This window comes from Thalia democratica, unplaced genomic scaffold (genome assembly GCF_965202585.1).
Source record: "Thalia democratica unplaced genomic scaffold, ktThaDemo2.hap1.1 HAP1_SCAFFOLD_546, whole genome shotgun sequence".
In the NCBI taxonomy this organism is placed as follows: Eukaryota; Metazoa; Chordata; class Thaliacea; order Salpida; family Salpidae; genus Thalia; species Thalia democratica.
In genome coordinates, this window is record NW_028139579.1 from 44,276 (window position 1) to 60,908 (window position 16,633).

At 26.8% G+C, this 16,633-nt stretch overlaps 2 protein-coding genes across 2 annotated transcripts; both read right to left on the bottom strand.

The window, feature by feature from the left end:
* Positions 1-1,476: 1,476 nt before the first annotated feature.
* Positions 1,477-5,903, bottom strand: LOC145846657 (uncharacterized). The gene is made up of 11 exons (XM_082953332.1): positions 5,812-5,903; positions 5,324-5,468; positions 4,903-5,048; positions 4,432-4,590; positions 4,274-4,349; positions 4,019-4,159; positions 3,614-3,784; positions 2,999-3,096; positions 2,523-2,691; positions 1,721-1,880; positions 1,477-1,502 (listed from the first exon to the last, which is right to left on the bottom strand). Exons 1-11 carry the CDS (start codon positions 5,901-5,903, stop codon positions 1,477-1,479), a joined length of 1,383 nt encoding a protein of 460 aa, XP_082809458.1.
* A 3-nt stretch (positions 5,904-5,906) lies between these two features.
* On the bottom strand, positions 5,907-15,390 carry LOC145846658 (protein RRP5 homolog). The gene is made up of 21 exons (XM_082953333.1): positions 15,361-15,390; positions 14,943-15,113; positions 14,676-14,750; positions 14,482-14,598; positions 14,084-14,258; positions 13,827-13,945; positions 13,079-13,230; positions 12,574-12,664; positions 12,231-12,341; positions 11,686-11,884; positions 11,201-11,364; positions 10,728-10,825; positions 10,420-10,514; positions 9,346-9,413; positions 8,747-8,940; positions 8,514-8,610; positions 7,832-7,983; positions 7,399-7,606; positions 6,908-7,091; positions 6,334-6,535; positions 5,907-5,973 (listed from the first exon to the last, which is right to left on the bottom strand). The coding sequence occupies exons 1-21, from the start codon at positions 15,388-15,390 to the stop codon at positions 5,907-5,909; spliced, it is 2,769 nt and encodes a 922-aa protein (XP_082809459.1).
* Between the last annotated feature and the right edge of the window lie 1,243 nt (positions 15,391-16,633).

Sequence of the window (16,633 nt, forward strand, 5' to 3'; positions counted from 1 at the left end):
TGTTTAAAAAAATCTTTTTAGCTGGAAAGTTCCTTGAGGATTATAGATATAGAAAATATTTCTTTGGTACTTAGACAAACTTTGCATTTGGCCCGCAGTTTGCTGACCCGTCTTAATACAATAAAAACTTTTTTTTAAAGTAGTAAACCAATACTTCGTAATATTTTTTTAAATGTTGTAAATATTATTTCTATCAATAATAACATAGTTTTGCATTAAACATAGTTTCTTAAAATTTTCTGTGAACAGGTAGTATTACAACAAAAGTATTGTGCAAACTTCGAACTTATCTTTACTTTGATATTGTTTTAAAAAAGTTGAAGGAAACACGGTACAAACTTGAAAAATCTACCTGACTTAATTTACTTTCGTGGTATTTATTAGAAAATAATTACATTAATATTAGGACTTAAATTTTCATACCAAAACTTTCTATTCAGACCTGTAATTATGGCGGAAATATCATTTGTTGAGAAGCCACTAGCACATGTAAGTTCAACTAATATATTTTTAGAATATAACCTATTCATAACTTAACCACTTGTGTAATCACGCTAATTAGCTTAAGATTGTCGTCCTTGGGTGGTTTTCAATCAAATACTAAATTGCGCAGAAGCAACAGTAAGTAATTTTGATAAAGTAGTAGAAAAAACATTATACATTTATTAAATATCACAAAAACATTTAAGAATCACTTTATTTCCTAGACAAAACTTATATAGATCGAAATGTTAGATTAGACTCAAATAAAAACAACTATTCACTTATTGAAATGAAGCTAAAAACGTATACTCTAAAAAACTTTCCTAAAACTTTAAACCAAATAAGTGACAAAATCGTTTAAAATCTAAAATCAATAAACACTTTAAAAGACTTTTTAAAACGATATAACAACAATTTGGTTAAAAAGTGCATCAAGAATAACTTAATCTTGGATTTTATTGTTATATTTTTCATTCATAACATTTTCAAGTTGGGTGACCATAGCAGATGTTCCGTGCTTCTTTTCAAATTCCAAATATTTTTTCAAATTCTTTTCATTCTTATTTCCACTGAAGTTTACTTCTACCAAACGCTTGAAAGCTTTCCTTTAATTTAATAGATAATAATTTAACAACTCGTCATACAAAAAAAATATACATATAAACGTAAATAAACTTGGTTTAAAAATTATGTTTTAATAAATAAATACTTTTTGAAATTAAAATTAAACAAAAAACTAAATTACGAATTTTAATAAATACCCCCACAAAATTTATTAATTTAAGTTTTTACGAACCTGCATTCTTCGATCATGCGATTTTTTTGCAAGCAGTCTACATATTTGTTCCAAATATAAGTGTCTTTTTTGAAATGTTGCAGAAGTTTCTCGAACTCCACAACTCCGTTGCTGACAAAATCGCCACCGGAGTTGATCGACTCAGCAGCGTAATCAACTATCAAATTTCTTTCTGTAAAATTAAATGAAAATGTTATCTAATTATCAACTACTTTTCTTCTCTCTGTAAAAATATATGACTTTTATTCAAAGATCTATGTAAATTTCTTCGGTAAAAATCAATAAAACAATTAGAGTAATAAAATTAAAATAATAAATATTTCATAGCAAGATTTAAGTCACAGTTAATAAGAATTTTTTTAGACTGTTAATATTTCATTTTCCAATATTTGTCATTGTATTTTTGTTAGTTAAACAAACCAAGTCTTTTTACAAACTAACTTGTCTTGATGGTGAAGTTATGGTTTGTTAGCGCCCTCTTGTGAATTTCCTCAGCTTTCTTCATCATTCCCCTTCCAATCAAATTTTTGCAATATTTCATCCACACGGTGTCGTTATCGCGGTATTTCTTCATCAACACATCGTAACATTCGTCCAGTTTCTGTAGATAATATAAAAAATAAAAATAGTAGTACAAGAAACAATTCTTCATTAAAAAATTGCAGCATTCGTCTAATTTATGTTGAAGAAAGTATCAAAGCGGTAAATGAAAAAAGAAACTAGTATTGCAGTTACAACTTAAATTTACATGGAGATACTTTATCAGGGTTGCCAAATATTTTTGGCAAATTTTATCCACATTTTCAAAAATACATATTTTTGGGTCTATTTTTAGTTTAAAGTTAAGCTGAAGGTAAGAAACTGTTTTAAATAGTATAAAAACATTGAAAAGATACTGTAAAGCTATTTAAATGTGTTTTTTAATAAAAAATATTTTGATGGTGACAAAAATTTTTATTAAAATGATAGATTTTTGTGTCAAATCGAAATTTTAATACTGAACATGTTAAAAATTCCAGGTTTTCGGGTTTTTTGGCAGCCCTACTTTATGCTTCAATATTAATAAGTCACTTAAGTTAAATAACAGATGCGTAAACGAATATAAATTAATGAAAGAGTTAAATTGACCTAACAGTTCATATAAAAATTTAGGATCATATTAGGATTTATATTTTATATAAGATAATAATAAACTTTCAACACTGTTTGCATAAAATTAATTTAAACTAAAAAATATTATTACTTCATAGTCTTGCTGACTGTTGTAAATTTCCACTAAATGACCAAGAACTTTTTTCCGGTCATTGCACTGCATTGCCTTCTCCTTGACTGCTTGAACACTCGACTCATTGCCAAATTTTAACTCCATGTTAATGTAGAACATCCAGATGTTCAAATAATCTGATGGAGAACTGAAAAAATTGATAATAATAAGTGTGGTGCGAAAATGTGTATATAATACATATGAAGACCTCTACAGCAAAAAATTAGTTTAAAAGTTTAACTGTGCCAGTTCAAATACTTTTGAAGATATTTAAAACAAATAAATTCAACTATATCAACCAGCTATATTGTTTCTCTTTTATATTTAAGTTGTATTTAGTAGAAAAAAAGTATTCATTTAAGCTTTATAATTGTTAATTTTATATTGATAACCATTGTATTTAAAGAAGAGAGACAAAATTTTTGTTAACTTCTCAACAGAATAATAATAATTACCTGATAATTTCAGTGTTCTTAAGTGCTTCATTTTCAATAATGTTTCTGGCTTGAGTTAATTCAGAAGGTAAATGACAGGCGATTCTTTGAAGCCACAACTGAAATATTGAATAAAAATATTTATTAGTGCATTGAATTACTTTGTAGTAAACATAATATCGTACTAATATATATTCAATTAAGACCTGCATTTAATTACATCAAATATTGCGCTGTGTTATTTTGATAGTTTGTTTATTGTCTGCCGAAGTATATCTTTTTTAACTAGTTATTAGTTTATAATTTGTTTAATTTTAAACTCATCATAAAACAATTATTATCAAAACGTAAAGACGCCTTTAACACATTATTTAAGTAAATGCACATTACTGAGATTTTTTTTTGTTGTAATGTAAACAATTTTATTAGCCAGAAAAAAATTGTCCATTTGAAAAAAGTTTTCGGGACCTTTTCTTATCTAAGTGACAGTCATATATGTTCATAACTGTTTAGTTTATTACGATGTAGATAAGAATGGTTATTTCTTCGAAAATTTTATGAACAAGTGGCAACAATGTATTTCAAAATTAAAAAAATTGAAGTTAAAAATAAAGTCTATTTTGTATGAAAACTAACTCTGGAGTCTTGTGGATTCTCAGCAACTAGTCTTTTGCAAGTTTCTACGTCCATAGTCGAGTTGTTTGCTACGTCATAATGCTGCTTTATGACGTCGTTCTCCATTCTCATCGCTTCCCTTTCATTCTCTATTTGCTGTTCCTTGCTTAGTTTCAACGTTGACTTTTTCATCTAAAATGAATTGTATAAACAAAATAGATTTTTTTCTTGCAATACTTCACTCTTATTATTAAATTACCAAAAAAGAAAAATTTAGAAATACTACACATTTAAATTTAACAAAATTTTGTAAAAAATAAAATTAATTTGAGTAAGAATTACACTTATTGTTTTTAAAGTGTTTTGACTTTTTAAAGAATTTTTCCAAGTTGAAACTTATCAAACTAAATTAAAATATTTTCTAACTTTTTTGGCGGGAACTATGTCGTTATAACCTTCTTCGTCATCGGAGGAATCCTCAGAATCTTCTTTCATTGTGACGTCATTATCATTTCCATACATGGTTATAACGTCATCGTTGCCACACGTATCTTCATCAAGGTTTTCCTGTAACAATTTTTTAGATTATTTTGTTAAAATTTTCAAAAAAAAAAATTAAACAACTGACATGCTTTGAAAGTTTTTCTTGCAAGTATAAAATTTAACTAACAAAATACAAACCTGAATTGTAATTTGAGGTTTTGAAACTGTTTCTTTCACATCGTCAGAATCAACTTCATCGGAGGTTTTATTTTTCCTTTAAAGTTAACAATAAAATTAAATAATTAAATAAATAAAAGATTTATCAGCTTTGATGCATTAAACAAAAATTAGCAAACTTTGATGCAACTTTCGCAGCTGTTGATGATTCAGACAATTTTCTCTTTTTTTTGTTGCTTCTGCTGAGTTTCATTGGAAGATTCAAACTTTCAGGAATGCAATCGTCAACACCAGTGTGGTCGGAAAGCAAGGAGAGTTCAACTTTTTTGCCCTTAACACTAAAATGATAATTTTACTTTTTGCTGACAAATACAACAACACATACTAAGAAAATTCAGCAAGAAGACTTATTTCAAGAATGAAGATTTAGAAAAATATTTAGTTATCAAACTGCAATGTAGCGTTACAACTTTATGCTTTACTAATTTTGAAAACGTTTTAGTAAATATTAGTGGCGTCACAAATTTAGAAATCTTTTTACTTTTATAAAGAATTAATTTAGAAGAAAATGTTTAAAACAGTTTATTTTTTCCTAGGCGTTCAGATATAACTTTAATAAAATTCAAAAAATACTTTCAATACTTTCTAACCTTATAACAGCGCAGGTGACCAACTTTCCAGGGGTAAATACTTCTCCTACTTTGTCCATATTTTCTTTTGTGACATAATACTTGGTAAGATTGGTTAAGTTGACGCGACCACTTACTTCACGCGACACAGACAAAAACAGGCCAAACTGTGGAAAAAAATAATTAGCTAGCAACATTGTCCAAAATACAAACACTATAACTTAAAAAATTAAACTGTAATAAAGTAATCATAAAATAGTCTACTAAAAAAAAAATATTCAATTTTGTTTTTCTCCCTTTTTATATAAATTTCAAATATTTATATAATATGTAAAACAAGCAAAAAGATAAGAAACTCAAAAAATTTGTTTTATTAGTTTGGAGTGACTAGTTTATATATTTTTTAACGATTACCATCATTATATAAAACAAATAAACAAACTTTAGTGAACTTTTTGACGTATGCCTTCATTTTTTGTCCGACTTTCAAATCATCTACTTTTGATTTTTCGGATTTTTCGTTCATATCGGATTTTCTCATGGACAGAATAAGTCTCTTTTCGTTGCTGGCATCCATGACTTTGCACCTGTTGAAAGTGATTAAACTATATAGAATATTTTGAACAAAAATTGTGTTTTTTATTAGCTTATGATTTAGATTATACTTTTTACAACTTTATTACCGGAAACGTCATTTAATAAATTTCTGAGGCAAATTAGTATTATAAGTAAAACATTTATTTTTAGATATCCTTTAAATTTAGCGGCTTTGAAATCTATACTTATTTGCTTTTAGTTTGCCAAGACGCATGACGACGTAAAAACAATAGTATTTAAAGGCACTAAGATACAGAAAAAAAAGTTATGGCAACTCTTTTTGATAGTACTTGTGAAAATGACAACAAAACTGTTAGCTTTTAATTTCTAAACTTTTTTCCGTCGCTAGATATGTTTGCTGCAATTGATATTTGGTGCAGATTTACAGAAATGTCAACACGTACTTCAAACTTCTCATATTTCATGAATTAACTTGCCTGATCAATTTCGTTGACAAGTTGTGCAAACAACGTTGTGACTTCAAAAACAAACAAACTTTTGGTGTTCAGATATTTAATCGTGCCCAGACTTGCGTCTAGATTGTGACCCTGCTTTCAAGCGATCACACGACCCAATTTTAACTGGTTACCATTAGCAACGAGCTACTAGAGCCCGGAGCGTCGTTTGAAATCGAGTCTTGCTTTTACAGCAATTTTTGACCATAATAACTTATCATTATAATAAAATAAATTTAAGGTCCAACTTAAAAAAAATTATTTACTGAATTTTAGATCCTAAAAACTAATAACACATTAAGATGTGTGTTTAATAGAAAATTAAATGAACGAGAAAAAATAAATCCGTAGAAAAGTTGACACATCAAACTCTAAAAAAAGGAAAATCATTTTACTATACCTGATGTACTTGTGTTTTGAGTCTTTACCGTACTTCAAAATTGGGTTGTCATGGAAATTATCATCAATGTCGCAGATATCAACCCTACCCTTTTTTCCAAGCAATGTTGCCACTAGCAACCCATCGTCAACGACCTCAACAACCCTGCAGGGCACAACAGATCCCTGCTTGATCACGTTGTCATCTGATCCTTGGATTACTCCTGAAAATTACATGATCTTGTTTATACTATTTTATGTTATTTTAAAACAGTAAGAAAATTTATAACAGGCAATAAAAACGACTGCATTTTATTTAAACTTTAAAGTTTAGACTTATTTTAATTGCTCAGGTCTGGTCTTAATACACACAAATTAACTGTATTTTTTATATTAATCTTTTACACACTACAAACTTCTTAAGTATTTACAATAAATTGAAAACGTCACCTAAAAAAACAACCAAGACCGAGTAAATTCACTAAGAAATATAAACACAACACAGACATATGGTGAATGCACTCAGGTATACCTCATACTATGTAAACGAAGAGGTACATCCACAATAAAATTAACAATACTAAAAAATCAAAAACCTTTTCTGAGCAAATGGATTTTGTCACCCTGCTTTCCAGTCACGTGACAAGTGACGTACATTCCGCTTTTCACGGGACACTTCTTCAACTTGTCATTGCTAAGTTGATGACAGAGTTGCATTGCCGGAGTTATGACACCTGACAGTTCGTGACTTATCTCCAACCGGAACATTAGGCTTGAACTCTGTGCAATGGAAGTTGTTTAGCTCATGCTTTGTAAAAGAAATTTGTTTGGATTACCTTTTGGGTAATCTTAGTTTTTGAAACTCAATTAAAACCTTAGACTATTTTTTTTAAATCAACTAAACAGCTGCTACCTATTTAAAAAATTGTAGAAACAGAATGGCTGAATTGCGAATTCAGTAATAGGTTTACAGAAAGATATTATTCACTTTAAAATTAAAACGTTTCAGAACTTTACGCAAGGTTTAGTTCAATAGTGGAGTTTATTAAACAAACAAAATATATTTATGACGTCACCACAAACTTACTTTGGGGTCGTTACCTTTCTTCAAAGGTTCCTTCACCATGCAGTTGACCAGCTGACCGACTTCCGGCATTTTGCGCTTTATGACATCACTGTGTTGAGAAAGCTCGAGGTTTGTAACAAATTCTTCTTTTGTAACGTCTAAATGAAGGTGACTTTTCATTTTAAAGAACCCGGCGACTTTTAACTTCATCTCGCTGTTCGCCTGAAACCTGTTAAGTATTTTTTATTTCAAAATAAAATAATCCAAACGACAGTTTTTTTTTAAGACTTTTACTGTAAGTGCAAATAGTCATTTAAAAAAAATTATTGTAGCTGATTTGTTATTAAAACTATCCAGATTCAGATATAAAGTATCAAAAAATTGCTGTAATTTGGTTTTTGTTACAATTTCAATATAATTATTGTTGAGATAATTTTAATGCAAAATTATCTACTTTCTTAGTGGATAATCGCCGTCTTTACAATCCAACAGCATCTCACTGAAATGAAGTCGTCCAATAATTGGCTTCCCCTTCAAATTGAGAGGAAGCGAAGTGACGTGCAATATCAGATGAGTTGATCTGACTGAACGCACCACGGCTGTTACCTTTGAAAACATAAAATTTTAATAAACTCAAGAACAACAATATTTTGTCAATACATATATTATATATAAGATAAAATAGACTCTTTTACGCGTGTTTAAAGTTTGACGCTTTATGCACAAAGTTTTTTTTTACATTTGAGTCGGTCTAATTGAACATACTTTCTTGCTAACTAGAAATATATTTGGTAAACCTACTAATCAATCAAAAAAATTAAAGGCTGGCATTCATCATTTTATCATTTAATCAAGTAGTAAGATTGTATTAACTGTTGCTGTTATATGTGTAAGTAGTTGCAATACTACAATAACTGATGTAAATTTGATAAGAAATTTATGTTTTATTCTTATTATTTTGGGAGTCACAAATAAAGCAAGCAGCGTAATTAAAACACCATATTAGTATATTTCAAAACTATGGAAATAAAGTTGTAGTTAAAATTTCTAACATATATAACATGTTATTTTATAATTTTCTATGATAATAAACTTTAGATATTAAAATAATTACTTTGATATATATAACTTTTTACCTCAGTACCAATTTCAACATCTTTAGGATTTATTCTTTCTTTTGATACATGTTTCTTGGGTGCTGATTTAACAGGTTTAGCTAAGATATACTTTCCACTGCAAAAACAGTACACATCATAATATAGTTATTTTTATTTTTTAAAATGAAATTTGTGAAATAAATAATTTAAAATTATCTTAAGATCTAAAAAAAATATTACATAATAAGACTGCAATCAACAGATTAACTCACAGGGTCTTGCAGAGAACAAGTGCAACTTTTTCATTTTTGGACGCCGTGGCATCTTGGTTGCAGTTTGGAATGAACTTGACTATCCTGTGTTTCAAAGCCACGTGACTCGCCGGTGTTTCCCCCACTATGCAACTAGTTACATCAAGGTTCGAATGCAAAATAACACATTCGACTGGAACACCTTGTTTGGGTAGCTGGGCAAAGGAATATTTTATTAAATTGATTTTTATTATTTTATAGCTACCATACCGTTCAATTTGTTTACAACAGTGGTCCTTAAACATTATGGAGAACTTTCTAAGCTGGCCATTAAACAAAACTTTTTGACATTTTATTAAATGTGTATTTATGCTAAGAACAACAATTATTGGTATTATGATTACATTCTATAAAATTTATCACTACATAAACTATACTTTATACATATATTTTTTTTAATGGCTGGTTTACATAAGTTTTTATCAAAATTTGATGTCGTTTTTAAAAAATTAAAGACTACACAATGTACATTATTAAAATTAATACTTTGTTCAATAATAAATTTGGTAACTATTGACGTACCTTTGCAAACTGGAATTTTTTCTTGTAAGCTTGAAGACCTTTTTGTTGTTTGTTAAAATAATTTCTTTGTTTGAAATATCAACAACTACTGCCTCCTTTATTTCATCTGTAATTTTTTTTGATTATGATTTATGTAATGTTAATTTTAGGCTTTAAATAAATTTGTTTTCAACTCAAAACTATATTTGTTCAACTTTATAGTCAAACTAGCAAAAAAATATTTTTTTAATAAGCTAAAAAACGATTTTTTATTACTTATTTCAATTTTTCCTACACTTCAACTAAATAACATATGTTTATTTGTTGTAACTTATAATTTTATATTCAAATAAATTAACTTACACATAAAAAATGTCTACATAAAGTAAAAATTTCTGAGATAAATTATGCATTTTCAATGATAAAGATTAATTTCAATTTTTTATTTTGAGTAAGCAAAATAGAAAACATAAATCTTTTTTTTTTTAACCAAAACGATTCAAAATATATAATACAATAAAATTTTATAATTAAACTGAATTAAACCTTCTTTTCCTGTGCTATCAGCAATAACTTTGCATGAATATTTTTTCAATAATTTACAATCCTTTATATTTTCAATAAATTGTCCTACTTCAAGACCAGTACAATCTGCAAAAATTTTAAATATGAATGATTATATAACTTTATAGATCCATTTGTTACCTGTAAAAATAGTTTTTAAATATTTTTTTAATCTAAGTATATATTGAAATATCCAATATGCGTATTTTATTAGGTATTTTTATTTGAAGTCAATAAAATACTTTCTTTGGATATATAGTGTGCTTTTAGATATTTTATTTAAAGTAATTATATAAGATAGTCAAAACTTACTAATAATTTTTTTATTTAGTTTGAAATGCATGCGTATATTAATTATTATAAAACATATAACTAGTAAAACTGAACATTAGCTGATCATTGATTTTTATAAAAAACTCAATAAATAGTCATAAGAACATAGCATTAATAACTAAATCACAAACTATCAGGTTTTAGTATTCAAATAGTACAGCTTAATCAACTGATGACAAATAACAATTTTTTATGCTATTGTTTACAAACCAGTATTTACAAACCAATTTACAAACCAGTATTTAGTTTTTGATGCTTCATATATTTTTCAACTTGTGAATGTGGATCATAATTTTTACCACAATCTGAAGGCTTGAGTGAAACTATCACCCTAAAAATATATTTCATTTATTTACTTTTTTTTATTGCAATATATGTTAAATTTTACTGATAAAATGTTACATTAAAATAGTAATTGGTATATAAAAGGTAAAAATCAAACAAGTACAGATTAAAATAATTTAACTTGGTGCTAAAATAACATAATTTTAAATATTCAAGCTGAAAACTTAAAAAAAAACTATTTAGTATTTTAGCTACACACTTTTTGTCTTCCACATTGTTTTCATGTATCATAGCAATAACCGATTGTCCATCCTTGTAGATATTTGCAGTTGAATCAATAAACCTATCTGTTAACATCTGTAAAAATAGAAATATATTATCTGTTGTAAAATACTAAAAATAAAATTTCAAGAATAACTAAAAAACAACAGCAAAACAGCGCATTTGCTTTATCTAGAAAATTATAAAATGAGGTAATTAAAAATAACATATAAGATAATATTAACTGTAATTAACAAACTTTAAAGAAAAAAATACATTAAAAAAAATTCTTTTAGCACATTGTACATACAAGTAAATTAATTGATAATTTATCCAACAAAACTTTATTAAAAGTTTAATAAAAAATCTACACTTCAAACAACCTTCTGAGAAAATAAAGCAATTGTTCTAGTAGATAATTTAACAAAAAACAATAAAGACATAGTAAAAGATAATCAAAGTCCAACTTACCTTTTTAGGAGACAATGCAAGAATGCCAGAGGTTAATTTAACAAAAACACCAAATTCACACGTATGCGAAACAACAGCAGGTATGAGTTGACCTTCTTGTAGGTCTTCAGCTTGAAGGTTTGAATGTTTCTTGTGAAACTCGCATAATGATGGTTTCGCGCTCACTATACAGCATAAAATGTTATTGTTTAATTTAATCTAAAAAACTTAAATTATATTCAACTGATTTAATAAAAACTCTTTTGTTTAAAATTAAGTTTTTGGAAAACTGTTGATTTCAACACTTACAAAAAATTAAATTAACTGAGCTTTCAAGCTCTAATTTGTTAGCTGAACAGTTTTTACGTATCATATGAAGTTTTTAAGATGTTTAAAAAATTATTAAACGAAAAGAAAGTGACGGATTAGGAAGCTCTCAGTTTTAAATTATTCATTGAAAAAATATTTATATAAAAAATATATTCAACATCAAAATAACTTCATACATTTTAGAGGATCAGAACTGATAACTACGCAATTTTCGATTGAATCTCCAACTTTGATGCTTTCAAACTTGAAAGGAGAAAGTGACGTGTAATCAGTGAGGTTGTTCATTGTCAAAACTCCTCTGTACTTGCTGCTTTCATGCGACACTTCAACAAGCAATTTGTCCGAATCTTTGCTCATCACCTTGCATGCGTACACCTGCGAAAATTGTAAATTTTGTTTATTATTTATAAATGCGCATTCGAAACTATATAAGCAATAACATAATAAGTTAAGTTATATTGACATTTTAGTAATATTCCAAAATTTTTATTTATAAAAAAATGTAATGAAGTACTGTAATAAAATTTCTGAGTATAAAATAAACGATTGACATTTTTCTATCCTTAACTGACTAGACGGTTAGAGTAACGAAATCAAAACATTTTTAGGTTTTATAAACCGTAGAAAAACGTATAATCAAGTAAAAAAGTATTTTAAATTAAAATAAGCGAAGATTAATGAGTGTTTAAAGACTGTGTTTTTGTAAGAAAATTAAACTAACCATATTAGTAGGAAGTTTAACAGTTTCAACTTTCTTCGATGGGTTAAGCTTGAAAGACATGGTAACTTTTTCAGTTTCCAATTTCACATTCACAACTCTACAACGTTTAACCTGAGAAAATTAACTATTTTAATAACTTTTAATTTTGTTAAGATTAAACTTTACAATACAAACAATTTTGTATTTTTGTATTTATTATTTTGTATTTCTTTTTTTTTTCGAATAACAATAAAACTTTTTAAAAATAAAAAATTAACACTTGTATATTGATTGCTTATAACTCTTTTGAAATGAGGCTAAAAATATCTTTAAATAATTAAATAAATTACAAATCATTTATTACCTGCCCAACTTCGTAATCAAGGAGGGTTCCACTTCCAAGTTCATATTTTGGCACAAAGCCTTTTACTTCACCAAAACAACGAACTATTAATCTGTTTTATTAAAATTTAAAACTTTAGATTACTAACAATACACTTCAAAAGAAATATATATTTTAATACTTTGACAAAAACTTACATGTTAAAATAACTTATATTAAAAAGAACTAAACAAATAAGTCGATTTGATTATTTTAAAACAAATTGTAAATTTTTACTGTTGACACCTAATGTAATGCCCGACGAAAAAGTATAAAAACGTTATTAAAATATTTCTCATTTTCAAAATTAAATAAGTTATTCAAGCTACATTTAGTACTTTATATATTTTCAAGTATAAAAGTATTTAGAAATAGTGTTTGTAAAAATACATAAAATTACTTATGTTTTTTTACAATGTATGTTATTAGTAACTTTTTTTTTAAAGTAATACTTTTATATATATATATATATATATAAATTAATTACCCATTATGAAGTCTTTTAACAATAAACGTTTGCACGATCATTCCTGCTTTTAATTGATCGAAGCTGTTTATGACTTCTTTGTTTTTCAACCCGACAAGAGTCTTTTTGTTTGTGAGACGAAGCTTTCTGTAGGCTGCGTCTATTTCTAATACCTGAAAAATTATTTAAATGTTACGTATTTGATTATATTTTTCACTATGATGAAAAACTAACTACTCTGTTTTTACTTCACGACTAATGTGTGAACAGTAAGGAAGTACTGCTATGGTAAACAAAAAATAGAACTTTTAAAATAGGATTGCCATAGGTTAAAAAAATTCCAGGTTTTCCGAATTTCTTCAAGGTTTTTGAAGATACAACTTTTTCCATCTTTAGTATAAAATTAAATATAAGGTAAAAAAATTCTTCAAATAGTATCAAATATTAAAAAGATACTTACACTGTTGTACTACTTATGTTTTTTAAGATAAATAAAACTAATACAAAAAAACTTTGTATATGATAGATTTTCGTTATTTAAACTTTATTATTTTACATGTAAAAACTGTCAAAAACCAATTTTGTTTCAAAATTTCTCAAATTCAAGGTTTCAAGGTTTTATGATAACCCTGATAAAATCCTTAAATCATATAAAAACATTTTTCTGTTTATTTAAAACATTAATATTAAATTTAGTTTATTCTTATAACTGCTTTCTAGCAAAACCAGTGATTTATTTATTACTCTTCAACATACTATACCAACTTACTCTGCATCTAATTTTGTCGCCTTCATTAAAGAATTTAGCTGGATTTTTCAAAGTTATATCGTTGAGATGGACGTTTGGTACAAAACCTCTAGTTAAAAACGATGGTATCCAGTTTCCATCTGAAATATATTCATTTGTTTCTTAATATATAATAACAATTTATCAAAGTAAGATTTAGCAGGAACGAAGTTAAGTGATATGAATTCAATGTGTAATTAAAGCTACGTTTCTATAGAATTATAAGAAATAGAACAAACCCTTAGAATAAGTACCGATTTGAACTTGCAAGCCGTTATTGATGTTGAAATTTTTAATGATCCCATCAACAAGGTCTCCGTCATTAAGATCTTCTAGTGATCTAATGTTTGAATCCAACATTGATTGCTTGGTTGCGAGACTCAATACACCTTCTAACGTCATGTTTGACATAATCTAGGTGAACAGTATTTTAGTTAGAAAATATTAGTCGTTACACTGTAGTTTGACAAAAACAACAATTTTATACATTGCCTATATGCTTTAATTGCCACGGATGAACAATATTTTACACATGTAATAAAATTATTGTTGAGTAAAATCTTTAATATTTAATTCGTATTTCATAAAAATTCAAGTTTATCAAAAATAAAGATCAGAATTGTTTTAACTAATTTACCTTGGATTTAGGAGTATGCCCAACTTTAAAATTTTCCCACATCAAATTTTCTTCATCTTTACTCTTCTGCCTGTCAAAAAGATTCCACTTCAAAACAACTGCCTTTTCTCCTCTCACCTGTAAGAATAATTATTATCATTTATAATAAAAAAAAGACAATAGTACCGGTAAAGTAACAAAGTATAACTACTTACTTCTCCCATAATACCAATTCCTTTGATGCAGTGAGTAATTTTAACTTCACTTAACTCATTTTCTGGAAACTCTTCCTGTGATAATATAAATTAAAATATAAGAACTACATAAGTATTAATTGATATTGTTATGAGCAATTTTAACTATTGCATACATCAAAGAAATCAGTTGGCATCATAAAGGTATTCAAAACAGAATTCTTTTGAAAACTTAACTGGTACTTTAAACATTTTAGTAGTGAAAAAAATTCAACAAACAAAACAAACCGCCAATTTAATCAAATGAGCTTCTCTTTTAGTGTCAACCCAAACAGAACTTTTATCGGTGAAACAGAAAACTTCATCATCATAATTCACATAAACAACGCAGCAAATTTTTAATTTATCACCAAACATGTTTCTGTCAGTGTTTCTTCTTTTCTTCTTTTTACCTTTGCTCTCTGTGTAAAAACTATTATTAATAAAATTAATTAAGATGATAACATAATGTAAATAAAAACATTGGTAACTTTATTTCTTAAAAAATACTATTCTTAGAGGTACTAATAAAAAACAGTTTATATTCATAATTCTTATTCAAGAGTGAAAAACTTTTAATCAGAAAACACCGTAAAAATTTGTTTATTTTCAGAAAAAATTCACTTCAAACGAAAGTATACTATGTATTTGTTTCAAGATTCCAAACCTTCCTCAGAGTTTTCATTTTCCTCCTCATCTTCAACTTCGTCAAACTTTTACCGCTAGAAAGCGCAGGCAAGCTGATACTTCCGTAAAATTCTCCAAACTTCAAAATCTCTCCCTGATTTTCTAATTTCTGTGTTTTGTTTTTTTCAATTTTTTATATAGAAAAATCATCTCTTAGTTATGTATTTAACCGTCTGAGTAACAATAAACAATTCTTATCATAAAGAACAAAAATGTATATGTTAAAAAAACATTGTATACATTTGAATTTTATCAAAATTACTTTAATATTAAGTTTAAAAATAAGTAAAACAAAAAACAAATTAAAAACATTAAGTATACCTTATCAACGGTACACTTAACTAATGTTCCTGGCAAAAGCTGATTTTTATTGATATTGCTTGGGTCCTGTTTAGAAGTTTGAGAATTTATAGAACATGCAAAATTAATAGACATTTACTCAATTTAAGAAAAAAAACTTACTTTATTTATAGAAATAAATCAAATAAAACATTTGTATATTTTTATTTAAAAAATAACCTAAAAACGAATCTAAAAACCAGTAAAAACTATTTAAAATCATTGAATTAATGTTCAAGTTCTTATTTACTGCTATGTATCTAGTGACATCTACAATATTACTTACCTGAAACTTGTTCATTCTTTTAGGGTCGTTTGACAACTGTATAATTTTTCCATTTGATTTCACATTAGTTATGACACAACGAACAAGATCAAACTTTGACAATTCTTCTTCTGTGTCTAGAGAATTTTAACAAATTATAAACATACATAAAACTTTTTTGTTTTAAAGATCAAAACTTTAAATTCCTTATCTCAAACTATACTGTATGTAAAATTAATTTAAAAGCTTGGAAAAATATTTATAAACCAAGATAAATTTGTAAGCTTTTATTTTGAACAACATTATTTAAACATGGTTGCCACTGATCAAGCTGAGAAAAATTTCCTGACTTTTCCTGACTTTTTACCAAAATTTTCCTGACTTTTCTAAATCATACTCTTAAATCAAACTTATTCTAAAATACATAATCTAACACTTAAAACTATATAAAGTTTTAAAACTAATTTTGATACAGGTTAAAAACAACAGTTTTTTGCTGAATTCTATCAAGCTTCCAGTACATCACTTAAACCATCTGTGTATGATTCATGTTTGTAATAAACAGCTTTATCAGCAAAATACTTGTATTATCACCTTATAAACACAGCTTGTCTGAAAAAAGACACAATTTTTTAGCATTTTCTAGCAT

What these genes read in the sequence shown, in the direction of transcription:
- LOC145846657 (XM_082953332.1), bottom strand. Translation starts at nt 5,903, where the DNA reads ATGAAATATGAGAAGTTTGAAGTACGTGTTGACATTTCTGTAAATCTG. An exon ending in AGAATCCACAAGACTCCAGA is followed by an intron (nt 3,097 to 3,613) that starts GTTAGTTTTCAT and finishes TCAATATTTCAG; the next exon opens with TTGTGGCTTCAAAGAATCGC. An exon ending in ACAGTCAGCAAGACTATGAA is followed by an intron (nt 1,881 to 2,522) that starts GTAATAATATTT and finishes TATTATCTACAG; the next exon opens with AAACTGGACGAATGTTACGA.
- LOC145846658 (XM_082953333.1), bottom strand. Translation starts at nt 15,390, where the DNA reads ATGAGGAGGAAAATGAAAACTCTGAGGAAG. An exon ending in CTCATTTGATTAAATTGGCG is followed by an intron (nt 14,751 to 14,942) that starts GTTTGTTTTGTT and finishes ATATTATCACAG; the next exon opens with GAAGAGTTTCCAGAAAATGA. An exon ending in TCAAAACACAAGTACATCAG is followed by an intron (nt 5,974 to 6,333) that starts GTATAGTAAAAT and finishes GAACACCAAAAG; the next exon opens with TTTGTTTGTTTTTGAAGTCA.